General features: G+C 34.5%; 1 protein-coding gene across 3 annotated transcripts; it reads right to left on the bottom strand.

Moving 5' to 3' along the window:
* Positions 1 to 170: 170 nt before the first annotated feature.
* LOC111516171 (dorsal-related immunity factor Dif) lies at positions 171 to 26,160 on the bottom strand. 3 transcript variants are annotated; one of them, XM_074181958.1, is made up of 12 exons: positions 26,009 to 26,160; positions 15,105 to 15,282; positions 11,506 to 11,559; positions 11,167 to 11,446; positions 9,282 to 9,485; positions 8,072 to 8,265; positions 5,329 to 5,564; positions 4,274 to 4,514; positions 3,690 to 3,758; positions 2,608 to 2,673; positions 2,392 to 2,540; positions 171 to 795 (listed from the first exon to the last, which is right to left on the bottom strand). In XM_074181958.1, the coding sequence occupies exons 2-12, from the start codon at positions 15,241 to 15,243 to the stop codon at positions 532 to 534; spliced, it is 1,896 nt and encodes a 631-aa protein (XP_074038059.1). In that variant the 5' UTR covers positions 15,244 to 15,282; positions 26,009 to 26,160; the 3' UTR covers positions 171 to 531. The 3 variants fall into 3 exon arrangements, with proteins under 3 accessions (XP_074038059.1, XP_074038061.1, XP_074038060.1); XM_074181960.1 differs by lacking the exon at positions 9,282 to 9,485; XM_074181959.1 differs by lacking the exons at positions 15,105 to 15,282; positions 26,009 to 26,160 and adding an exon at positions 13,843 to 14,124.
* Between the last annotated feature and the right edge of the window lie 1,668 nt (positions 26,161 to 27,828).

Below are 27,828 nucleotides of genomic sequence, written 5' to 3'. Positions count from 1 at the left end.
TGAAAAAAATCGATATAAACGTGGTTGGCCGATATTTCATTATTTCACACGTCAAGTGTTTGAATTTCAATATTCAGATTCAAGAAATATCTTTTTTTTTTCAATATCCGGGTATTAAAATATATTTTTTATCAACTAAGAATCAGGGAGAAAATGAAAAACTAGTAAACTAAAGGATATCAATTTATAAAAAGTCTCTACAAAAATTCAATATGAAACAACAGCGAGAATTTGCTCTCGATATCAACAACTTTTAAAAATATCACCATCAAAAATCAATCACAGCAGTAATCCATACGTAACATTTCTGTTAAGGTTCACAACATGTTAAGCTTGCACTTCTAGGCAAAGTCTTTTATTCAACAGAAAATTTGGTAGTTGGCGTCGGTGATTTTAAGAACTCGTCTACTTCTCGATTCAAATCGTCCAAATAAATAACAAAAAACGTCCACTGCAACAATCCAAAGCTCTTTCATATGCTGAAAAATGCATTTACCCAAGACCCTGAACAGAGGGGGCTAGGAAAGCAAATTATTTCCTGTTTGACTCGAACTGAGATTCATTAAATTGATTACTAATGATGTTCATGTTCGGGAATATCAGGTTGATATTTGGCAAAGTATTCAACCTCCTCATGTTTCTGCGGTCCAGAGCATTCTCTTCCTTTCTCCTAGAGCTGCTTTTAAAGTCTGCGGTTCTTTGAGTGATGAGGATCTCTGTTTTAGGAATGTTCCATTGCTGATTGGAGGATGTGGACGGCTGAGCTGATGGTGGAGATATGGGCTGATACCACATCTGGAGAAAAAAACAAGGTTAGGTCACAGTTATTCCAGCGTCTTTCGAAATAGAGAAGTGGGTAGAATTTTCATGAAAATCAGATACCAATTGACTGTATTTACATAAAAATGATTGCATATATTTTGGGCGTTGTATGTTTGGCAACACTGGCATATATTATAAAGCAAAGAAGTTCTTTGTTTTTATTCATGGGAAGGTAGAAACCCAAAATGTTCGGAATCTATGTCATAATGAATATTTTATTGATCATACACATTTATTGTCTGTTTTTTTTTCGAGTTTCACTTGATCGCGGCAAAATTCAAAAATTTAACATGTCTTCTTCTTAATAATATAATAAGTCAAATGTCAGTATTGCCAACAATTGAAGGATCTAAACATAAATATCCATTTTTATGTGAATATGGTCATCACATAGATTGGAGCAGAAAGTTTGAAAGTCAGATTTGAATGTTTGAGCTTATTTTTGAATAAGGAATTTGTTACCATTATTGATATTGGATATTGATTTTTTTAATAAACTAATGAAAAACGTGGTACAAAATTGCCTATTTTGAATAAAATTCCAATTGTCGGACCTATTTTTTATTGTTTCAATATGTTGTTTTCGTGGTAAGTTTCCATCTAGAATGAGACTAATAAATTTGTCACTAGGAGAGTATTCAATATTTCCATTATGGAATTCAATTGAGTCTTTTACTTCAGCTGAAATAGACCTTTCTGATATAAATGAAGATTTCTGAAAATTTAGTGACACTGAATGGCACTGAAGCCATAATATTTGATCAAGGTGTTTTGAAATATTAATTTTGGTTTCTTGTACACTATTTCTATTGTAAATTGAAGTGGTGTCATCAGCAATCATTTGTATTATTCACGAAATGAATTAACTGTAACCAAAGAATTGAAATATATAAGAAATATAACAGGTCCCAGTACTGATCCTCGCGGTACCCAAGATATATTTTTTACCCTAATTATGTCGCCCATATAGACGTATTGAATAAATGGTTTTGAAACGCAAATTAGTTACATTCAACTTTAGCTGTTGGCTAGTAGAGATCATCCTAAAAAATGAGAATGGAAAGCAATTGAAAAGGCAATGCCAACACCTTAGACGATTTCCTAAATTCACCGATGATCCAATGGATTTCCTTAGTGGTCCACTCGAAACGTTAGGTCGTTTCTATTCGTTGAAGAAATCCATCAGAAATGGTCTGTTGACTTCAAGAACATGTCTATTGCTGTTAGTATCAGCCCTTTTTTTATTTTGGCGAACCTAACCTAAAATGTTTTTTCCCGCACTGAGGCTATTGCCCTGATCCTTACAGGTAATAACACAACATATCCAGGTGTGGTCCATGAAGAGAACAACGACTGGGGAGCAAAAGCAGATGTTCAATCTTGGCAGGTCCATAAAGCATTGGCAATCAGTTTCAAAACTCCCAAATATAAAACTGTAAATGTCACAGAACATTCATCTTTGGAGACCTTCCAACGACTAAGCGAGCAAATCGTTTCATTTTTATTGCATTTTATTGAATTTGACAACTCGCTTCTTACGAAATCTCCACATAGAAATCTACTCCTTACCTCACTTTGAGAAGTGATGATATTTGGAGTGAGGACTCGATTTGAACATGAAGTGGAAGGATCCAAGTCCAATATGATGTTTGGAGTATATGTTGAACTTCTTTCTTCATCAGGACTCCCAGAAAATTGCTTTGGTATGGAAGGTGGACCTAGAAATACAGACGAATAGGAACGGTTAGAGTTTGTATGCAACTAAAAGTTGCATTTGTTGCATACCTATTTGTATTTGTTCCGGTTTCATACCATTGGTGTCGAAAAAACTCTTCGGAAACATTCCTCCACCTGCAAATTTATAATTGAAAATGTAATTTTTGAAGTTTCGTCAAAAATTATTAAATAGACTTTAGTTACGCACTAAGAAAGATAAAAAACATAATTTTTGGTTTATAGTGCACTTTGTTTCAGTTAACGTTTCAATTAATGAAAAATGAAGCCAGTAAACAAATGAATATACAATAATAAGATCGTTCGAATCCACGAATTAGGCATAAAAATGGACAATAATATTTGCCCTTGAAAACTGATATAGTACAAGTTATATCTAAATATGATTCTGAATAGAATTTAACGAGCTGTATTTTCAAATGGTTTTCGAATGTTCATGAACCCTAATAAAATAAATCGATTATGCATTCATGCCACCCACCAAAAATAAGAAATTCAACGGTACTGGTATATTAGCCACATTGTCAGCCAGCGCCTTCTGTAGTGAATGCGACAATGTGCTCTTTCTAATGTTAATGGTTTCTACACATAATTTCTTATTTTTGTTAAAATAATTTCAAAATGAATGTTGAGCCTAGTTTTGTTAAAGCTAACTCCAACAACTTACCAAGAGTCGATTTTGAAGTGATCGATGAATTTTGAATAATTTGCAATAATTTGGTACTGAAATGAAGAATGAGAAATTGAAGCGGTGGGTGGTATATTTAGTAGATCTCTTTTATTTTTATACCTTTTACCAAAAAAAAAAGTTCTTAAATTGGATAATTGTAACAGTTGTTTTCACACAGAGTAAACAACAAAGATGGCGTCTGTCAAATTAGATCATCAGATCTGTGATTGGAGGACATTAAAAACCAATACACTTGGCAACTCCGCTCTGGACACGATCAATTTTATTGTTCAACAGACACGCGGCCAATTCAAATTCTTACTTTTATTATCAAATAAAAAAATAATGAAATCGTTTAAAAAAATAACAAAATCGTTGGATTTATTCGGAAAAGATGAGGTGAAGTCTTATGTAATTTATACCTAGTTATAATTCCATACGTTGATAGTTAAAGAACACTTACTTGCATTTTGTTGCAATATCCTCAGCTCCTCCATTTTTGCTATTTTGTTATTTTTGCGCTTCAATGGTTCTGAAATATAAAATGGATTGATTGATTTATCGAACTAGGGAAATCATTACATAACGTTCATTTCTAAGTAGACCTCATGACGCCTATACCAGTGAATATTGTTGCAAATCATGTCCGAAAGAAAATAACGCCAGCCGCCACTGGTAACCATAAACCAAACGTGACGTAACTAAGGAAGCGCGAATATACAATGATTCCCCGCCACTAGAGAAGCAGCGAGAATAATACTACCGACTTCGACAGAACTCCCGCCAAATTATACGGCATTCGATTAATTTAAACGCTAGCTGCGAGCATATCGACACAGCCAAATGGACGTTACAGTGCGGTACGCAAAGTGATCTAGTAAGGCGATAGACAATCAAATAATAGTTGAAGTTTTAGTTGAAGTGTTTGTTGTTTTTAAAGTGAAATAAAGTTAAGTTCGATTATTCAGTGTAGTCAATTATTGGTCAAACCGCGGGGGTTGACCAATAATTGTTTCAGTCAGTTCTTGCAAGGATCTCCACACTTACCTGGTTCTAGAAATTGATCCGGCCAAAATTGGAAGGGCAATGATTCGCTCGTCGAGCCATCCGAAGGTCTTCGAAGTTGAATCAAGACTTTTACAGGTTCTGTGATATTCACAGTTCTATATTTCGGAGTTTTGAAACTAATGGCGAACGACTTGTGGACCTGTGAAGGTTGAACGTCTGCCTGAGCTTCCCAGTCGCTGTTCTTCTCATGGAACCACACCTGGATATCTTCCTTCACTACCTGAAAGGATCAGGGTAATAGCTTAGTGTGAGAAGAAGGAATTTCAGGTTAGGTTCGCCAAGTTGAAAAAATCAGCTATAGGTAATCTATAATGATTGAAATTAATTATTTAAACAGAATTATGTTTCGAATGAGCTATGCTGAGTAAGCTGACAGCAATAATTATGCAGTGCTTGTGTTTTGTTGTTATGGAAACGCCGACAACGGGCTACTTGGATATCGCACGCGAATCGTCGGCGTAGCGTTGTCAACATAGAGAACGTGTCATATCAATCTTACATGTAACATTTCATGACTGACTGAGTTATCTTGATAACAGTGAGAAATGACTTTTCACTGTAATGGCGGATATTTCTCACTGCGTGAGAAATCTTTCGTTTTGAATGTTTGAAAGCGATGAGAGGAGTGGCACATTGTATAGCATCCGTAGAAAAAGGTAATTTTTTAATAAAAATAACATTGATTTGTTATCGTTAAGAGTTGAAAGACACGCCAGATGAAGCCATTGTATGGCGAAACACGTGTTGCGTTTTTGTAAAACAATTTAGTGAAAATCTCACAATAAAGTGTTTTTGGAATACGTTGATTTGTTTTGTTTGTAATAATGATACTCTGGTCAAAATGATATTGAGAATTTTCAGTCCTTTGAAATCATTAATTGGTATGAACACGAGTGTTTATTAGAAAAAAACAATTATAGATTTAAGGAACATTTTTTTCTCCATTATGAAAAAACTGATCAACTGACGATTACGAATAAAAAACAATTGAATATAGGGAAATTTTTTAGCACGATGATCAACAGTTGACTCACCTTTTCGCACAGCAAAATAATTTCTTTTCTTCCACCCGCAACAGAACTGACGCAATCTGACAGTTTAACTATTTTGAGATCGCACGCTCTTTTTTTGTCGTATATGGGATCACTGATAACAGGCTTCAAAGGAACGTCAAATCTTCCGGGAGTGTCGCCTTCGAGGAACGCTTGAAAACACAATCTCACTGAGACCAGATCGACAGCTGAAGAGTCGTTTTTGTGAGCGAATCCAGCTGAAAAATACAAACCATTGGGTTGTTTCATTGAAACTAATATGAAGAGAAATGACTTGATTTTTTGTATGTTCGTTCGTGATGCAATATAAACCACAAACAATTATTTCACATATGGAAAGAAAGCTACATCATCAGATAGTTACACGGATTCCATTTAATTTTCAAAGAAACTAGAGATTTCCACCAAGGTATCACAAAATTCGCTGGGAAAAGTCATCATTTGATGTGTGCTGTGATGTGATCTAGATTTTCTGATACCTCATTCAATAGTATCTTACTTCATACCAGTTGTTCTTATACGTTGAAATTGACGACTGTATCGAGGAGAGATATATAAGACGGTAGTTTCCGACCTCAACATAAAGATGGCAGCACACGTAAATAAAAGCTAGTGAATTTCGTTGTTCACCTATTGGCAGTTACTCACTAAAGTTTCAGCCATTTTGAACGCGCAGTTGTTATGTAACAGTCATTTGACTGAGTTGATGTATTTTTATGAAAATGGACAAAATCGAGTATGGATCTGTCCTTGAATATTTGTTTTTGAGAGGCAATACGACTCCAAAAATCAAGGATGAGTTGTATTCTGTGCATGGGGACTCTGCACCATCATTTACCACAGTAAAATTTTGGGCAGCTGAATTTAAATGTCGCTGTGAGAGCTTGGGAAACGATGATACGTTCAGGACTGCCAAAAACTGTAACTGCCGACGAAAATATCGCAAAAGTTCACCAAATAGTGCTAGACGACCGCCGAATTCGAATGAACATTTCCAACGCTATGTTGGCGCAATAAATCCGAGTTTTGGCGTCGAAAAATTACTATATATGAAACTTCTGCTTAGGGCAGAACTTGTATAAAAACGGCTACATTTGGAAAAAGAAAATCATGTTTCACCAAGACACCGTCTTACACCTCAGCGCTTGCCATGACAAAAATTCGCGAATTACGGTTTCAACTGTTTGACCATCCGCCTTACCCACCAGATCTAGCCCCAAGCGACTTCTTTCTATTTCCTCATCTAAAAATTGCGCTAGGAGGACAAAGATGTTTGGCAAATGAAGAGGCAATCACCGTCGTGTACAGCTACTTTCAAATAAACATTGGATTACATGAAAGAAAAAAAATCTTTCGAAACAAATACTTTTATATGAACACTGAATTATACAGAAGATACTTTTCTCTACTCAGTTTGTATTCCAAACATTCGTTATGGAATAAAATCAGATATCATTCACAGGAGTTCTCCTTCAAATGAATGGTAACAAATTGCACTTACATGGAACACTGTTATCCTCACTGGTAGACATCGATGTGTTTGAAAGTTGCTTCTTTGCATGATCTACACATTCATGTATAGAGTTATTTATTTTCAAATTGATTACTTCCTTCCTTTCTTTGGAAGATTCCCACATTTTTTCTATCAAGATGGACTAGTAGAAAGCCAAAAACTTTCTTTCCCAAAAAAAAAAACTATATTCGTCTATGGCGAACTGGCAAACCGGACTGAATAAATGACAACTAATTTGACAGATAATAATGGATTTTCAATTGTTTTATCGTAAGAAAGGGCTTGTTTCATGATTTTTGGTTTACAGTTCATTTGGTAATAATTTCAAATTTTAAGATAGTGTACTTTGTTTCAGCTATCTAAATAGCGTTGTTTTTCCGTAATTAATTATTAAAAATCGGATTTTCTAGGCCCATGACGTCACGGGCCTAGTCCCACTTCTTGTTCGATTGAATAATAGGAAAAATACAAATAATGAACATTGCCAAATTGTAAAATTCACGGACCGTATAAACAGTTTCTGATTCATTCGTGATTCAAAGTAGTAAAAACGTTATTTTTGAAATATCTCCGGCAGTAGATATTATCATGTTGATACCACAGAAATTTTAATAATGGAAGTGTATATGAATCCGTTAACGTTTAAATTCATGAAAAAAATCTCCAGATGAAATAAAATGTACTCGAAAACCATGGTTCAAAATATAATTTAACGAGCTCTATTTTTAAATGATTCTCGAAGGCTCATGAACCTTATAAAATAAATCAATTGTACATTCATGTCACCCACCAAAAATAAGAAATTCAACGTTATATATTAGCCATATTGCCATCCAGTCAGCTATCTCTCATGAATGTATGAGACAATGTACTCTTTCTAATGTTTGACACTTGACACTTGGCAACACCACTGTAGACACGATCAATTTCATTGGTCAACAGACAGACACCCGGCCAATTCAAACTCTTGCTTCTCGAATTTTCATTTTTTCTGCAAATATAAAGAGGTATTGGGGCCGATTAGGCTTGATATGTATAATATACCCCCAACTCGATCAGTCTATAAGCAAAACAGTATCATTTTCAATAGCATGAAACAAGTCCAATATCGGCTCCAATGAACCTTTCATATATTTTTCTACAAACAACTGAATGGCTACAGCTACAATAATTTCTTTATCACTCTGTGAACAAACGAGTTGATTAACTCACTTTTGAAGGGATCCACTCGCATTGCTTGCCTCATCTCCAACGATGCAGACATTCCTCTTCTTTTGACGCACTGGACCCCCATGTTTTTGAACTGTATTACCCCGTAGTTTTCGTTGGTGTCAACCTTTACCTTGCAGATACCGTTCTTGTAGTCGGTGTTGTTCGCTTTTGAGACAAGATTGAAAGGATGGGCTCTTTAAAAGAACAAAGAGATGAACCAAAACTTGACAAAATTTGATGTTAATATTGACATCTCCCACAATCTGAATTTAACTGTTTTAGACCGCGGAAGATGAGAAAATATGCCATTTTACTAGATTAAAATCTCCGGAACGAAATTTCGCGAATCAACATCGAACACCGTGTTCATTAACATTAGCATCTTCAATTTTTCGGGCTGTTTTGGCAGTGATTTGGTTCAATTTGAAAACGAATGGAAAACTTGACCGAAAATTACATAAAATCTTGACAGTTTTGGGAATCTTTATTCTAGAAACAGTATGTTTAATTAACAAACATAAATTGATATTTAGTGGTTCCTCCAATTATTATGCCCTTCGTCAATCTAACGACCTAAGATTACTCATACGAGCCCCTACTCTAGTCAAAGACTCTATATATTATAATGGTCTTAAGATGTTTAATAATTTACCTGACCATATTAAAATTTTAGAGGATAATTGTGTATTTCGAAAATCAGTAAAAGATGTATTAATTGGTAGACACTATTATAGTTTAGAAGAGTTTTATGATGACAGCTTTCTCTAATTTATTTTGTCAACTGTATTTTTTATTAAACAAAGTATGGTAAACTGCATTTGAATCTTCGAAACTTTTTTGGTATTTTTTTATTGTATGCTATCTTTAATCAATTTTATATGTGTTTGACTATTTTAGTGTATATACTATGTTCAGGATGCCTGATGAAAATTTGCAGCTTTGTCAATAAGACCTAATTTCATTTGGGCAATGAAGCATATTATTATTATTATCTTTTCACGACACCACATATTAATAAGCCGAAAAGAGGTAAAAAATCAAAATTTGGAAAAAATTAACAGCATAAATGTATAGAGTACAAAACATTAATTGAGAAAGGACGTTACAAAAATACATGACATTTAAACCGGCCAAACGTCAGAAACAACCCAATATCAGGCAATTACCCATCATTGGGACACCCTGTATAATCGTAAAAACGCATACCTACCTGTAAGGGGGATCTTTTGTAACGCACGAAACTTGGACGATGGCCCTGCCTTTATAACCAACGATCTGGATGGTGGGATAGGTTGGATTGTCAGGCGAGCTATTTATTCCTGGAAAGGACCCCGCCGATCTGCTTTCACACAAGTACCGAAACCTCAAAATTTTCGGAGCTGGTTGCTCCAAGATTCGTATGCGAGGTTGTTGTCTGTAAAAAGAAAAATGTGAACTGGATCATACAGACATCAATTAAGGATTAAGATGCATGTCTCAATGACGACTGAAGATGTTTGCCGCAGTAGCAGACGAAACAGTTGGTAACAATAATAATAATTCATTTGACCATTTTTGGTACAAAATAAGTACATACGGCAAATCAAAGAATCAAATAAAGACAAATAGGCAATCAGAAACACATGAATAACATTAAAGTATGAACAACGATTTTTATTTTGTTAGAACTTAACAACAAATAAATAATAATTGAACAAAAAACTTCCCCTCAGTTATCACAATGGTGCGATTTTGGGCTTGTTCGATGAGCTCCTAATGCTATTCAAAGTGCTGTACTTTGAACAACGTCTAGCGCTATTGATCCATAATCGATTCTGGATCTAATGAGCGATCTGTAGAGTCGAATAAGTGTAGTTGTGTCGGCACCCCATGTTGTATTGGATAACATCCTCAGTAAATTCAAACCTCCTTGGCACTTTCTGATGAGATGGTGTATGTGTGATTTCCAGTTTGATTTTTGATCAAAAATCATTTATAGAAATTTAATTTCGTCAACAAATTCCAGATTTTTGCCATAGAGTTGTAGTGTTGGTCGGTTCTTGATGTGTGTTTTCGAAAAGAGTATTAATCTTGTTTTTTTCTGACGAGAAAGTGAGCCCTGTTGATTTAGACCAGAGTTCTAGCTGTTCTAGGTGATGCTGGAGTATTGAACTCACTGTTTCAATATTCTTTCCTTTGATAATTAGAAGTAGGTCATCAGCGTAAAGTCGTGCTTTCACTGGTAGTTCGACATGTTCTATTACCTGGTTGATTGCTATAAGAAATAATGTTACGCTAATAATAGAGCCCTGTGGTGTACCATTTTCTTGGGTTTTCAGATTCGATAGTCCTCCATTGACTCTAACTCGAAAGAACCTGGTGAGGAAATTTCTGTTCTCTCCATAAGTCATTTATGAATTCGTGAAGATATGCTCTAGCAGATTTAGGTATAGTTTTTGTAGAAAAACAGCTGGTATGTCGTCCAGCCCATTATTCCGATTATTCAAAACGATTTTGTGGATTTTTTTCATGTTTTTTGGTGTTAGTGCATCATTTGGACGTTCACTGCGTTCTGCAACATCAGTGTCCCTACGACCACGTTTGAAGTCAGCAAACCAACGCTTGATTGCTGTTTCTGATGGAGCGGAGTTCTTATAACTTTTTTCAAGCCATTGCTTCGCTTGAACTGCATTTTTTCTCATCAAGAAGCAGTGTAAAATCAAAACATGCAATTGTTTTTGATCCATTGTTTTGAAAATAACTAAAGTGGTGTCACTCTTAGCGCAATAACACAAAAACTTATGAATAGAATATCATGAAATTTCAACAGCTATCTTTTGAAGGTTAGTATTAACCGAAAATGCGGTGAATGCATTAAGACTAGCGCCTATGTGTTAGGCCCAATACTTTTCAGCCCATGTAGCATTATATTGTTGAGAAATTGGTGAGAAGCTGTTTCAATGAAATATTTTTTTCAAAGCCATGCTGACCTTTGTTGATTTCGCACAAGTTCCATTCGACATTGAGCTACCAGTCCGAATTTGGTTTTCTTCAAACATAACATAACCTTCATTCTCATGAATATTTCAATAATAATAATAATAACTGATATTTACCTTTTCGGTTGATGGGTAACCGGAGTCGTCATCATAAGCTCCGGAATCAGTATACCTTCTCCGTTCCCACTACCAAAATCATCTTGCAGCTGTTTTACCCCTTTTCCCCCCTTTGGGACTGCCCCAAGGTTATTCGGCACTGTAGGTATCGCTGGTCGGGGTTGAAGAACCAATCCTTGTCCTTCCCCGAAGGTTGTAGAAGGAACTGGTTCAGATAGATCTCCGTTGAAAATGGGATTGTCGAGATCTGTCAATACGGTGTCTGTCTCTATTACATCAACTGGAAAAAGAAACGTTCGTTAGTTTTTGGTTTGGCGAAGATTATGGAGATGCACTTACTGACATCACTCAACTTGAATGGATCATCTACCTCGTTGGAGTTACCCACATTGTCTGAAAAAAAAAAGACAGCAGTATATTAGGAATGTAAATATCTCTTATATCTATGCTTTGAATATCAAATACAATGTATGTAGCTTGGAAACTCGTTCGTGATGGAACCGAAAATCTCAAAACAGGTGACCAACAGTATGGCGAGAAGTGGTACGTAAAGCATTACTTTTTACTATTATTTGTTATCATTGACATGAATACAAGATCTTGAGAACCAGAAAACAAATTCGTCCGTCAGATAATGTTTTCCATTCTCAGAGGGTTTTTTGTTATTCGAGTAGGCAACTTCAACATTTCCACAACAAGAATCGGGAAAGTTTTTTTTTTAATTATGAAAGTTTACGTCGTTTAAAAATTATTAATAATTGACGTTGACTTTGGGAAGTTGAAACATTTTTTAGGAACTTTCTTCCTCTTTAAGGATCTTTTGTGCGATTGATCCTATCATTTACCGTTTTCGAGTTATAAACAAATTTCTGAGGCCGTACATTTTATTTTAGTTTTTAGTTTATATTGCATTTTTTTTGTAAAAAATACTTTTTTTCGCAAAAAACAGACTTTTCGACTAGACTGAAAATAAAAAATTAAAATTTGACCTTTCAGAAAGCACGAAAATTAATAAATTAAAAAATTCCAATATCTAATGAACGATCATGTTGATTAGAATTACTCTCCTTCACTGAATCCTACTTGGCCATGACCCGAAGACGATTGAGGATACTAACAATCGAAACGTCGTGAAATAACTTGATTTGAAATCTTTTTATTTTTTCATATTTTTCATTAATTTTTTATTTTTGTTTTCATTGTTTTTATTTATTGCCTATTTTTATTTTTTCTTTCCATTCCATTTTATTTGCTTTATTGTATTTTTATTTTACATGTTATTGCTTATATTTCATTAATATTTCAGCTTTTCAGTTTAATTTTATTTGTTTTCTCATACATTTTGAATCATAGGTATAGGAGTCATATTAGACAATGGAAGTCTGAACTAGTAAAATTCACCATAAAATATTATCAACCACTTTCAAATATACTTGGTCTCCCTAAAATAATTAATATTTAGTAATCACAAATTTGATAAGCTGCTATTTTTAGTGAATTAAAGATCATATTTTTTTTTCTAAAGTAGATAAATCTAGTATAAAACTAGTTATCTGATTGGTTAAAATTTAGGAGTAATTTATCATTTATATATGCTTGAGGAAGTTACTGTATAGCGAAACACTTATTGAATATCAAAATTAGGAAATGAAAAAATTCAGGCATCTACTAGATAAATGAATGAACAATATTCCGCGGTCAAACATTTTTATCGTGATTTTCCAGTAAATTATGCATTAGTTAATCAATAGTTTTTTTCTACTTAAACAGGAACATTGCAAGTGCGGTAATTGTTAGCTAGTTTTGAAAGATCTCATAATAGATTAGAAAAAAAATACAAAAATTGTTATTCGTCAATATGTTATCAACAATTTAGGTACTTGAAAAGCTTCAATAACCATTGATTTTTTTTTCAATTTACCATCGATCCGTTTTTCACGATCAGAAGCTACATAAAAATTATTTAAAAAAAATCTCATCTGCTATTGTTTAAAAAAAAAGTTATAAACAAATCCTTTAGAAAAAGAATGATTTAAAAAAATCGTTTCTTAAAAATAAATTCATTTTGCTCAAAAACAGTTAACAGTTAACAATTTTTTCTACTACTTGTAGTGAGGAACCATTTTTTTAACTCATAATTCAGTTTGCTTTTTGATTATGTAGCTTCTGATCATAAAAAACGGTTCAAGCAGTAAACTGCTTGAGAAAGCTATACAATAATATACAATATACAATAATATGCAATAAACTGTATTAATTACTTTTATGATATGTATTTTCATCAAGTCCAGACCAGTTCTATTCAATTAATACCGTAGTACATTATTTTGGCTATTTCGTAGGATTCAGCTAGCGTTTGCAAATGTAAGCCCAAAAAATGTGTTTATTCACATCACATTAGAAAGCTCTAAAGTTATCAGTGTTTCTCTACTATATTATGCGTTTTATATACTTATAAAATTTCCTCTTAAATCATTCTATCTACCAAAAAACTCGCATCAAAATCCGTTACATAGTTTTAGAGATCTAAGCATACATAGGAACAGACAGCGGGAAGCGGACGTTGTTTTATACTATGTATTGATTTCGCATAGAAAATACGCCACGTTTACAAAGTGATTCTATGTTGTTGCATGGAAATGTCTACAAAAATAATCACTTTAGATAATTAATTACCTGCTGTTTTCGAAACGCCAATCCTCAACATAGGTACTACGTTGGAATTCCAACCAAACCAAGGCCACCGACACAAGTTAATGGTATCGCTTTTTACTACGTTCTGCGTTTTTCACTAAATCGTCAACAAAAAGTACTAGAGAAATTTTCAACTGATGTATTGAGATTAATCAGATGGTGTTCATTTGCATACATTTTACTGTTGTTTGGAATTAAATATTCTCAGTCATACACACTTTCCGAGCCAAAAATTACTTTATACACGCTGGTTTCCGTACAGCAATTGATATACGAGGTGTTGCAATAGTATACCGGCCAAGCTTTGAGAATAAACTATTGACAATAATTGATAACGCCATCTTGTTGAAGCTACTTCTGTCAAATTAGTTGTCATGCATTCATTCTGTTTTGCCAAACCACCATGGACGGATACAGCATTCAACAACACGTGAAAATATCAAAATTGTTTTATCGAAATGGGTGTTTTGTTCGGGCAACGTACCGCGCGCTTCGCTCGTTTTACGGTCGCTATAATCGTCCTTGCGGGAAGACTATTCGCAATGTGGTGGATAAACTTGAGTTCAATGGTTCAGTGAACGATTGACCAACAACCGTACGTCGACGAAACGTAAGATCTGTCGAAAACAACGCCGCTGTTTGTGAGAGTGTGCAGGAGAATCCAAGGTAGTCGAAACAGATCGAATATCTTCAAAACACATGTTTTCCGAGAAAAATGCAAAAACACGTCGATTTGTAATCCAAGTGGGACATCTTTCAATCATAACCTCAACTGTCATACCTTTCCCCTCTCTCCTCGGTCACTATCGCCCAAACCATTTGAATAGGTAATAGTAATAGTAGTAAGTGTGACATATTATTAAAAAGGTAATTAGATAAGGAATTAGGCCATGTCAATTTTCGCTACCTATCATTCTATTTTGGCGCCCTCTTGCGGGAAAAAACTGTTCCGTATTTCAAATTATGACACTTCACTGCCAAGCTAATTTGACTTATATTCAGTGACAATGCATTATGGAATTTTTCCAAGGGAAAAAACAAAATAATGGCTCTACAATGGCGGACAAGATTTGCAATTATGGTCCGATCTTCCCACAAATTCATGTAAATTGACTCAATTATTCTGAAACATTGCAGAAACAATCTCTGAACCAGGTCTATAATCCTACATATTTATAATCTGGGCTGTGATGTGATGAAAAATAGACAGAATTCTCATAAAATAGTATCCCAAAATGACTCACTTGTGATAGGACTACGAAGAAAATCCTGGATGGTGGCGATGTCCGGAGGATATGAAGGTGCCATGTAAATACTGTTGTTGACCTCAACATCGGGAGATGTTTCGTACCAAAAAATTGGGTCGAAAGATGTACTCTCCATGTCAGTTTCCCGATTCAGCGGCTGTAGATCTAAATTTGTCTGAAACAGATGGATTATGATAACAACAGTAGTGATATTCCCAGCCTAGTAATCAAAAACTTTAGTATTGAAGATTTTTATCATACTCTAAAAAAATTAAAGCCTAAATCTACTGCGGGACCTGATCATATTCCAGCATTCATCATTAAAGGTTGAACCACTAACAACTCTAATCAATATATGCCTGAAAACATCAACTGTACCATCTTTATGGAAAATGCATATGATAAAAGTGAGATAAAAAATTACAGACCAATTTCTATCGTATACAACTTTTGTAAAGTGTTTGAGATGCTTTTGAGAAGACAATCTACTGTTAGCAACATTATTAGCCCCAATCAATACAATTTCACGAAAGGAGGATCAACCATCACCAATCTTGTAACAATCACTCAATGTATTGCGAAGGGTATTGATTGTCAGTCTCAGACTGATGTCATCTATACTGATTTTTCTAAAGCGTTCGACAGACTTGACCACAGTCAACAAGCTTTCAACTTTTGGGTTACGGTTGTAAAAATACGATTACAAGAGAATATTTGAGTTTACTCTCTTCAAATCGTATTTTTACAACCGTACACAGTACATCCAACCAAATGGCCTCAAGTCTGTCGAATATGTAGCCACATCTGGTGTACCACAAGGATGAAACCTAGGACCCCTAGTGTTCAATATCTTCATTAATGATATCGGAGCTGAGATTGATGTCAATTTTCTTTTATACGCAGATGACTTGAAACTCAATCACAATATAATGTTCTAATGATTGTGAACGTCCCGCTCTGAATTTTAATCGTGTTGCTACATGGTGTCGGAAGAATAATCTATCTCTCAACATATCCAAATGTAATGTAATGTCTTACTCACTGAAAACGAATTTGACATTACACAACTACGTCATAAACAATCAAGTTCTGGAGAGTCCTGACACACTCACTGATCTAGGTGTTACTTTTGATTTATTCCCATTTTTCAATAAACATATTGACACTACTCTGACAGCTTCTTATTGCATGTATTTATGCTGCCAATATAAAGGAGATGTCTCGTAGTGACCTGTCCACCTTCCTGGAAAGGACAGGATGGACGATGACCTAGGAGGACAACTCCTCGGGTGGATGTACAATGGGTCACATGTGGCCTAAGTACTGTGAGTCTACACTCACCTTCCCTACTCTACAGATACAGAATGACCAGATTCAACACCAGAACCACAGAGAACAAAAACTGCATGAATATTATAATAGTGGTCTGCTGATTGAAGTGTTCATCTATTTCGAACCTTCGTAAGAGTTTGGTGCTTCCGTCAGAGGTTGAGTCATGTTTGGTGTATAGAGGGCGTTGATCTCTTCCCGTGTAACGAATGTTAATATTTTGAACATCTGAACGGTATGACAATTCGTTGGATAAATATTTGGGAGCTTTGTCGGTGATGATTTCATGATATAGACAAATGCAAGAACAAGAACAAAAAGAACTGACAGCTGTAGATCTCTATTTGAAAAATTTAATATATTAACCATTACGGCTCTATATATATTTCAATGTCTTGTCTATATCAAGATACAAAATAACAAACACCCCTCAAGTTAATCGCAACCATGAATATTTGACCAGAAATGGACACAATCTTCTTATTCCACAACATCGACTGGCAATTACTCATAAAAGCTTTTTTACTATGGCGATAAGGCTCTTCAACCATCTACCACCATATATGAGGAAATTACATATGATTAAATTCAAAAAAAGTATTAAAGGGCTGCTGGTTGATCTCTGTCCTTATGACGTAAGTGAATTTTTCATCTGCAAGTTTTAATGCTTTGCCTTTTTAATGTGTATGTATTGTGTATGTATTAATGTGTATTACCTTGACGATGCTAAATCTGTTATATTTATAATAAGCAAATAAATTGATTGATTGATGTGAACAATACTCCAAAGAAGGTCTGATCTGAGCTTTATAAAGCATTAAAAGTTGCTGAGGTGTGTACAGTTTTCTGGTTCGGTTGTGCCAAACCCTATCGGTGTCCATTTTAATCCCCAACAAATTATAGAAACAGAAAGCGAAATTGTCTGTCCTAACATTCTTATATCCGGTTCAGAGACATTTATCTTTTTGGAGAAAGCCGATTCCTGGGTTTTCATGGCATTGAATTGAATCTGGTTATTTCCACCCCAATTCGAAATCACCTCTAGATCCTCATTAAGATATGCAACGTCCTGCTGCCGGTGAAGATGTGCCTCCGTAGCTGATGTCCTGGAATTCAAATGGAATAACGAGACAATTGTGCTGTCGTCAGCAAAGCAATGTATTGGATTCTTGATATTTTCCAATAAGTCGTTGATACAGTGTGACCCATTTAAAATGGAACCACCCCTGTAGAATGTGCATTTTTCAATCAATCTCAATTTTTTTTTTATTGAAATATTAAGCATGAAAAACTGTATCTTGACACTAACTTTCACAATTTTAGTTTCATTTCCAAGGCACTCTATGGTTTTTTTTGTTTGTCAAAAACGGCAAAAGTTTATTAGGCAATTTTTGTTTTCAAATTTGACTACACCACTGGATTCGTAGTCGTTATAAATCAAAACTGTCAAATTTTCATTAAAAAATATTTGTTAACAACGAAGTTACAACAACTTCAATTTTGGAAACAAAGTATTTGTTTGTAATTTTTATTCAGATTATAGACATATTTGAGATCTGACAACACTGTCATCACCAAGTAGAACACCAGTGAATTTGTACAGTGAAAATCCGAAGTCAACAGCTCAATGCGTTCTACAGTTATAACTCCTGAAAATATGGTAATGTGAGAGATTTGTGGTGCAAGCATTTTGTAATAAAAATCTGACTACGCCACTGGATTTGTGGATAATATTCCCTTAAAATCATTCATTTGAGTGTAGGTTACGAGAAGTTATTATTAAAATAAAAATTGAATAATTGAATAACACAAAATTAAAAGTTCATTTTCAAGTTACGCAGTAGTAGACCAAGTTCAGAATCTCATGTCATGGGATCTCCCAATTGCGCTTTTACCAAATCTTGATAGAATCTTGAAGTATTAATGGTCATACTCGTAAGCTTTTTGGAAGTTTCCCAATAATAAATAATAGTACTTTTGTAACAGCGCACCTGGAAAATCACATTTTATGAGATTCTGAACTTACTCTACCTTCTTCTATAGCTGATGAAAACAAAATGTATACAAACAAGTTTCAAAGTATTTATTCAATAATTAATTGCCATTAAGAAAAAACTGATACTAAAATAAACATTGATTTAAAACTAAACATTCAAATTTTTGTGGCTTCTACCAAACCTCCATTAAGTTCAATATATTTATCGTATCTCTTCCGAATATTGTTTACACTATTTCTTATTTGTTGAACTGTAATTTCGGCACAAGCTTGTCGTATCCTTTGCATGAGTTCAGCTCGATTCGTTGGTCTTGTTCTGTATACTTTTTGTGTCAGAATACCCCACAGAAAAAAGTCTAATATTGTTAGATCAGGCGATCTAGGTGGCCATTCAATTAAGTCACTACCTCGTCCTATCCAATGATTTGGAAACTGGTTATTTAGCCACTCTTTAACAATCCTCGAATTGTGCACGGAACAGCCGTCGAGCTGAAAATATAAATTTACTTGTTCCGCAAGAGGCATTTCATCTATTTCGTCCGATAATTGGTTATTTAGAAATTCCAAAAAATGTTGCCCGTTTATGTTTCCATCAAAAAAATATGGACCTATTATTCTATTTTGTACTATACCACACCAAACGTTAACTTTTTCGGAATATTGACTTTTACAATTTATGATCCAGTGCGGATTTTCCGTAGCCCAATACCGAGCATTTTGCGATGAAACTACCCCATTGGTGCTGAAAGAAGCTTCATCACTAAACATTATGCAGTTTAAAAAATTTCTTGTATTCAGGTACTCGCCTTGTGCCCACAAACAAAATTCCATACGTTTCACTTCATCACCTGCCTTTAAAGAGTGAAGAAATTTAGGTTTAAATGCTCTCATTTTGTTTTGTTTAAGACATCGTCGAATAGTCTCTCTCGGTAAGTTTAAATCCAAACTGGCGACTCGTAAACTTCTGTTTGGGTGGTTTCTAAAATAATCTAAAACAGCACCTTCGTTTAAATTTCTTCTTCGGTGATTATTTTTTAAAATATGTTTGCTGACTGCACCGGTTTCTTTAAATGTTTTCTTAATGTTACTGACGGTGCTTCTGTCAATGGGAAGTCGATTTGGATGTCTGTGATTAAATATCCTAGCTGCTTCTCTTTCACTATGATAATTGTCCCCAGAAATTCTCACAATTTCAATTCTTTCTTCTAGTGATAATTGCAAAGCCATTATTAAATGCACGTAACTAACAACTATTATTTTATTTATGATTAACTGTCAAAATCACAGCCTACTGTTGATTTATTATAAAACCTTTGCATAATGAGTTCAGCTTCCTCAAATTATTGATATCTCCTCTAAAAGATTGTTTTAGCTGAGTTATGAAGAATTTACAGGGAACAATTTTTGCCCTGCTCTCTGTTTTATTATTGAATAAATGATTTCCATGCTTTAAATCAATTTGATTTTAGCGGCTATGCGGAAGAATGTACTAAGTACTGCATAACTTGAAAATGAATTTTTAATTTTCTGTTATTCTAGAATACACTTCTCGTAACCTACACTCAAATGAATGATTTTAAGGGAATATTATCCACAAATCCAGTGGCGTAGTCAGATTTTTATTACAAAACGCTTGTACCACAAATCTCTCACATTACCATATTTTCAGGAGTTATAACTGTAGAACGCATTGAGCTGTTGACTTCGGATTTTCACTGTACAAATTCACTGGTGTTCTACTTGGTGATGGCAGTGTTGTCAGATCTCAAATATGTCTATAATCTGAATAAAAATTACAAACAAATACTTTGTTTCCAAAATTGAAGTTGTTGTAACTTCGTTGTTAACAAATATTTTTTAATGAAAATTTGACAGTTTTGATTTATAACGACTACGAATCCAGTGGTGTAGTCAAATTTGAAAACAAAAATTGCCTAATAAACTTTTGCCGTTTTTGACAAACAAAAAAAACCATAGAGTGCCTTGGAAATGAAACTAAAATTGTGAAAGTTAGTGTCAAGATACAATTTTTCATGCTTAATATTTCAATAAAAAAAAAATTGAGATTGATTGAAAAATGCACATTCTACAGGGGTGGTTCCATTTTAAATGGGTCACACTGTATACAATAAAAAGAGAGTTGGAGACAATATGGATCCCTGGGAAACACCAGTGTTGATGGTAAAAGTATAAGAGAGATATCCGTCGACGGCCACACTCAGGAAACCTTCTTTCAGGAAGCTGAAGAGCCATACACAAAAATGATCGGATAAGCTGTAGCATCGAAGTTTGTCCAGCAAACCCTCATGTCATACAAGGTCAAAGGTCTTAGAAATATCAAGCGCAACAGCTCTTGACTCTCCATGTTTCTCGATTGCGTTATTCCAAATATAGATAATATACGATAGAAGGTCAGTCAGCGGGAAGCGACTTTGTTTTATATTATGTAGTGATGTATATTTTATGATCAGCATTTCAGTAATATCAGCGGAAATATAGTAAAAAAAACCCAGTTCATTCATCATTATCTTCTCTGAATTGGGACATATGCGATGATCCATTCACTTTCTGCGGTTGGTTGTCTTATTCCCGATTCCATGAATGTGTCGGTTTTCAAAAAAATCATATTGCGGTGTTATTTGCTTCTTTGAGAGACTCTTCGAAAAACTGACCGAGAAAAATCCGAGAACATACGATTAGGAAAGTTTGAATATTAATATAAATACTAGCAGCCTTTGTTGAAAAAACAAAAGTATCTTCACAACTATCAACTTTAATTTTCAAATAGGTAAGTACAAATGATTTGCAACATCTGTCTTCAAATCTCAGCAGCACTCAAAATAATATTGTACATAATAATAATTATTATTATTATTTAAATTGATAGGGGTATATTGCAAAGGAGTAACTTTCAGACTCAAACAGGAAGAAAACAACAATTCACATGTAATTGTTGAAATACACGAAATAAAGAAAACTTTGGAAACAACTACTTTTATATGAACATCGAATTATACAAAAACACTTCTTCCAATTCAGTTTGTACTCCAAAGATTCATTATGGAATTGAATCAGATATCACACATAGAATTGCTACACAATATATGAGATGGGCTGAAAAGTTGAAAAGTGTTTATTACCCGACAGTTTAAAACCACTTACAGAGTTGACTGAATATATACTTATAACTACAAATTTAACAATTTGAGAATATGAAGAACAAAAAATATAATAAAAAAAAAGCAAACCAACCTCCTGTGTTGTGTTGTGCAGTAATTTTTGTAGAAAAATTATTCCAGCAAGTTTTTAGGATAACACGAGACTTTCTGAATTTAATGTTGTGAAAAATTCAAATGGAATACCTCTATCAGGATTGATATCATAAGATTTAAAGTAAATGAATTTTAGGAAACGACGTTGAACTTTTTTCAAATGATGTATTATGGCAATTGTAGAATGGAGACCATAGAACAGAGCCATATATTCTAATTTTGACCTTATGTAAGCTACATAAAGGGTAAGTAGAGCAGATATATTTAAAAAAGATCTACAGTTGCGAATTTACTTTCGATCTAATGTGGTTGGAAAAAGACAAATTTTGGATCTTTAACTGAGTTACTACGTGGCATTGAAATGGTATCTAATTATGAATAGATGGAAGTGAAAACGCACTTTGAAGCAACATTCATAGCGTCAAAAATTCTCACGAGTTCCTTAAGAGGCAGTTTTCCCAACTCTCAAAAATTCATCTTCCTAAAGCCCCAATCAAAACCCCCTAAAATCGCCACAATGACAAAGAATTCCCCCTAAAAAATTGTATTATTTATCAAATAAATAATTAAATATTTTTACATATATAGGGTGTAACTGAATAAGTGTAAAACATTCAAGGAGGTGATTCCTCATCGAAAAAAAGATAGAATCTTTCATAAAAAGAAAATTCATTGGAATATCCCTTGTTAAGATACAGCCCCTTAAAGGGGGTACATAAAATGTGTAATACAATATTGAAATTACCCTGACGTTTTATACTACTAAAAAGTTACTTGGCCAGAAATTTATTTGGTTTACTCCATGGTTGTAAGGGGTGGAAAACGCAACCCCTAAAATTTATTTCCAATGTAACTTTTTGTCTTATTGAAAAGAGAAATGAAAATTTCTATGTTTTTTACCTCTTTAAATTGTAACTAACGTTACTGCATAGAAATTTTCATTTCTCTTTTCATTTTGATCTCCTTCCACGTAGTAACGGCTACATCTATCAATTTTTTGTCTTATTATTTGTTTACCATTTAAAAATGTATTTCCGATAGCCTGTTTCATTCTAAACAAAAAAAGTCTCTTGGGTTTTTTCTCGAAATAAACCAGTTTGCAGCAAAAAATTATTTTAGGAACAACTACAATTTATTGGAGCCTCTGGAGACACCCTACATTTTGTTTTATGAGAGAGAGGACATTGTTAGATCAAGATCTTCAGATGATGTGGTGCTGCAGGTTTTTCCGGGTTTTCCTGCAGCTGAAAAAGCAAATGCGCCCCTGGAATCAATGAAGTCGCCCCGGAGCGCCAATTAATTTTTATTGTTGTATTTATTTTACAAAGAATAATATAATATAAGAATTACAGAGATACATCGTCATAAATGCGAAAATACGAAGTAGGTTGCTATTAGCGATAGTGTGGCGATAGTGACAAAATTGGTATGACGCTGTCAGTTTGTGAATTTTCGAAATTGAATTAATACTAATTGTGTGTTGTTCTGTTCTTAATTTGTTACTTTAATAAATCACTTCACATAGAATATTTGTTCGACTTCATCAACGATTACGAGAATATGGTTCATTCGACAAAAGAACGCAGGATTGTGGTCGCCATCGAGAAGTACGAACACCACAGCTTGAGGAAGCAGTACTTAATTTGATTGAAGAACAACCTACTACCAGTACTAGAAAGATTGCTTTCCAGCTAAATGTTGATCATATGACGGTATTTCAAATTTTAAAGGAACAACTCTTATACCCTTACCATCTGCAACGAGTACAGGCACTGTTACCGCGAGACTATCCGAACTGTCTTGAATTTTGCAATTGGATACTGGAAATGATTAGAAGAAATTGTGACTTTCTGAGGACGGTAGAATTCACAGACGAATGTAGTTTTTCTCGGGACAAAATCATTAATTTTCATAATTACCACATATGGGCTGATGGAAACCCTTACGCTATTGTCGAAACTAACCATTAAGAACAGTTTTCTCTTAACGTGTGGCTCGGAGTTACTGGGGATGATTTAATTGGGCCTCATTTTCTACCTCCTCGATTAAATGCTGAGGCATAAGTTCAATTTTTAAGAGAAGTGCATCCAGTACTGCTGGAGGAAGTTCCTTTGGGCGTCAGAAGGGATATGTTTTCTATGCATGATGGGGCTCCCGCCCATTTTAGTCAAGTAGTACGTCAGCATTTAACTGTAACATATGCAAACCAGTGGATAGGTCGAGGAGGACAACAGAACTGGCCCGCTCGATCCCAGGATCTCAATTCTCTCGATTTCTCTATTTGGGGCCATTTACAGCATTTGGTTTATCGTACTCCTGTTCGCGATGTAGAGGACTTATGAAACCGCATCATCGATGAGTGCAGGGTAATCAGAGAGACTCCAGGAATATTTGAACGAATACGTGGCTCAATGCGCCAACATCTAGACGCATGCGTAATGTCTGAATTGAACATTTATTATGATTTCTACATGTTGTGTGTTTTGTTATTGATAAATTAGTTTTGTTCATTACCCTTCAATCGTTAAATGCAGGTACTAACTACAAAATAACAATAAATCCAGTTCGTATTTATGACGATGTATCTCTGTAGTTGTTCGTAAAAGAATTTTTTTGCTGCGAACTGGTTTATTTTGGGCAAAAAACCCAGGAAACATTTTTTGTTTAGAATGAAACAGGTTATCGGAAATAATGTTTTAAATGGTAAACAAATAATAAGACAGAAAGTTACATTGGAAATAAATTTTAGGGGTTGCGTTTTCCACCCCTTGCAACCATGGGGTAAACCAAATAAATTACTGGCTAAGTGTCTTTTTGGTAGTACAATACGTCAGGTTAATTTCAATATTGTAACTTTTTCAGTGCTTGTGAAAAAAATTGTTATACAAATTTTATGTATCCCCTTTAAGGGGCTGTATCTTAACAAGGGATGCTCCAATGAAGTTTCTTTATATTAAAGATCCTATGTTTTTTTCGTTGAGGAACCACCTCCTTAAATGTTTTACACTTATTCAGTTACACTGAATAATGAATAATGCATTAAAAATAATTAATAAATGATAAAATAGCATTAAACAAATGATAATTTCGAAACAATCAATGAATAATATTATCCAGCAATATTTTTTAATATTGTGCAGGATCTAACCATTCCGTTGTGGCGTGAATAGAACCATAAAAAACTTGAAGTTATATAAAAACACAAAAATACCCCTAGAGATATAACACCCCTAAAAAAATCCCATCCCACTAAATTTGGGGGGAAACCTCTGAGTTGGGAACCCTGTTTGGAGGTGTACATCAGAACTGCTCTCACTTAAATCATCAAAATTGTACTTATTCGGAGAGGTCTAAATACTACAGATCGTCTTTTAATTGAATACATTTTCCTCCTTAGAAAGGTGTAAGAATTTCTGAATTTGAAGTGTTTGAATACCAGAAGGGTTATAGATTAACCGCCATTACGACTTTGAATCTTCTTCTTAATGAGAAACGAGTTGTTTGTCCCGGTAATTCTGGTCACGCCGGACCATCTGTGCCCGATTTTATTTTGTAAAAACCCAGGTCATAAGAGGGTATAACCTTGAGGTTATGTCAAGAATCCTCAGTTGTTCCTTGAATACTGAAATAAGGATTGAACTGTTTATATGTTACGGAATTAACAAAGTGGATTTCTGTCAAATGGTAATAGGTATAATAAAAATTAATGTTTTTTAATATTATACATAAATATAAGTATATAGATATACATGGTAAATAAATGGCCGCTGGTTCAGAAGTAAGATGAAATCTTACTATGTTCTTTCACCAGAGCTCATATAAATATAAAATTGTAATCTTCATTGCGGGTATAGTAAAGGTTAGCTGGTTTTTTCAACTGAAGTATTATACAACAGCAAAAAAATTATGGAGAATATCGAAGACAAATGAAAATAGAGTAGCAAAGAGAAGAAACAGTGGATTGATGTAGTTAGAAAGACTATTACTGTTTTTCAAATAAATGATGTTTGATTGTTGATGTTGGTTGCAATACAATAGCTAAAAGACCGTTTCAAAATTTGTTTTTGAGTGCTGTTCTCCTAAAATTGGGATTATATACATCAGGTCGATATTTTCATTTCAGATGTACCAAGATTCGTTTTGGGATGACTCAATTCCACAGAACAGGAAAACTAAACTGCAAGTTGAATAAGTGATCTAATGAGAATAATGGAAGATGAAAAATAGTTACATCATGCTCTATCATAAAACTAATAGTATAGTTGCTTGCCAGCAAACAAGAGTAAGTGAATTGATGAACTCACTTGTGAACTCGAAGGCTCATATCCTTTATTTTATAGTGTTGAAGAAACAATCCGATCTGGGAAAAACAGACACTTAACTACGTAACCGATAACAGCGATGTCCTCGACGAAGCTACTTATTCTAAAAGCGACACTTAACTAAATCAATGTTTATAACATTCATTCCCAACGATGATTACCCCTTCTTGCAGGTTAAAGTGAGTGGGGGCGACGAACATCGATTTGATTGTTTTGTTTGGCGAGTCTTGCGTTTGAGGCAGTGTTGTTGTTACAAAATTTTACATTTTGATGCACATGTGAGATGAGTGCCAAACGGCACCAGTTTGTAAAAATTATCTAAAAATGAACCTTTACTTATTGAAAAATAATTCATGGTAGCGCTGTTTCCATAGTTTATGGACTTAAGTCATTCTTGTCCCCCAAATATGAGTTGCAGTCCTCGTGGTTCTGGTTCCATTTCAGTGGAATAGCTTCATGAAGCAAGGGCCGAATCAATCCCTCTACGAAACCCTTCTTCACTTGGAAGGATCGATCGCAGCTTGAGAAATGGTTCTTATGGAGATTCTGTGAAACATGTTGTTCCTTACGAATCAGTAGAGAGTTGTCCTAAACATGTTGGGAAGAAAATTGGATTAGATAATTTAGGAAACACTTGCCACATGAATAGCTTTTTGCAAGAGTTGTCCATGACGAACAATTTCAAGAACGAGGTTTTAATGATGAACGAGAACGAGAATGTTTCCTACTTCTTCACCAAACTCAAACATCTGTTCATGCAGCTGCAGTTTCGTAAGAATGTATCGTCTTTCCCTCCAACTGTTAGGTCAATAAGAGAATTGTTCTGAATTCTTGGGGTTCTTGTTGAATACTTTTCGTGGGCAAAACAGTAGCAGATTCATGTCCTCAGGACCGCTCTGGATTGAAAGATTCCATACAGTCTATCTCGTCTTGTGTTTGTAAATATTTTGCTGGAAAAATCCTCACTTTTTTACTTTGTAGTAAATGTTCAAGAGGTAGCAAAAACGTATGTGAATTTCTGGAACTTCATCTAGCGTTTCCTAATATGACTAATAACCAGTCCGTGCAAAGCTTATTGTTAAATCATCTGAAATTGGAATTGTTAACAGGTAATGATCGACTGTGTTGTCAAACATGCGCCAAACTAACTGACTGTTATAAGGAAACAAGTATAGCTGAGGCACCAGTCAATCTAATAATAACACTGATGATCTTCAAATAAGACTCAACTTCTGACGGAAGCACCAAACTTTTTCGAAGGTTCGAAATAGATGAACACTTCAATCTAGCAAGCCACTGTTATAATATGCCTGCAGTCATTGTTCACTACGGTTCTGGCGTTGAATTTGGTTATTATTACGCCGTGGTTGAAGACGAAACGGACTGGTTTAAGTTTGACGATAGTCGTGTCACGAAGTGTTCTGGCGATGTCTTGAATTTAATTAAGCCTCTGGAGACACCCTACATTTTGTTTTATAAGAGAGAGGACATTGTTAGATCAAGATCTTCAGATGATGTGGTGCTGCAGGTTTTTTCGGGTTTTCCTGCAGCTGAAAAAGCAAATGCGCCACTGGAATCAATGAAGACGCCCTGGAGCGCCAATTGTTGTTAACAATTTGTTGGTTCTTGAACCAACGCGGTAATTCCAAATATTTAATTACAAATAATGCCACCTAGCGGGTAGCTGAAAAAGATAGTGCATAGTACCACTACTCGCCACTAGATGTCGTTAAGTGTCACAATACACAGTAATAATTGAAATGCAAAAAAAGCGTAAGTTTGCTTAAAGTCATATTTAAGTT

Source organism: Leptinotarsa decemlineata, unplaced genomic scaffold (assembly GCF_025532065.1).
Source record: "Leptinotarsa decemlineata unplaced genomic scaffold, Ldec_3_MD MMD2_tig00026328_RagTag_RagTag, whole genome shotgun sequence".
In the NCBI taxonomy this organism is placed as follows: Eukaryota; Metazoa; Arthropoda; class Insecta; order Coleoptera; family Chrysomelidae; genus Leptinotarsa; species Leptinotarsa decemlineata.
Note: the sequence above shows the minus strand (reverse complement) of the source record. Positions and strands in the feature narration are given on the sequence as shown.

What these genes read in the sequence shown, in the direction of transcription:
- LOC111516171 (XM_074181958.1), bottom strand. Translation starts at nt 15,243, where the DNA reads ATGGAGAGTACATCTTTCGACCCAATTTTTTGGTACGAAACATCTCCC. An exon ending in ATTCAAGTTGAGTGATGTCA is followed by an intron (nt 11,447 to 11,505) that starts GTAAGTGCATCT and finishes TTCTTTTTCCAG; the next exon opens with TTGATGTAATAGAGACAGAC. An exon ending in GTTACCCATCAACCGAAAAG is followed by an intron (nt 9,486 to 11,166) that starts GTAAATATCAGT and finishes TTCTTTTTACAG; the next exon opens with ACAACAACCTCGCATACGAA.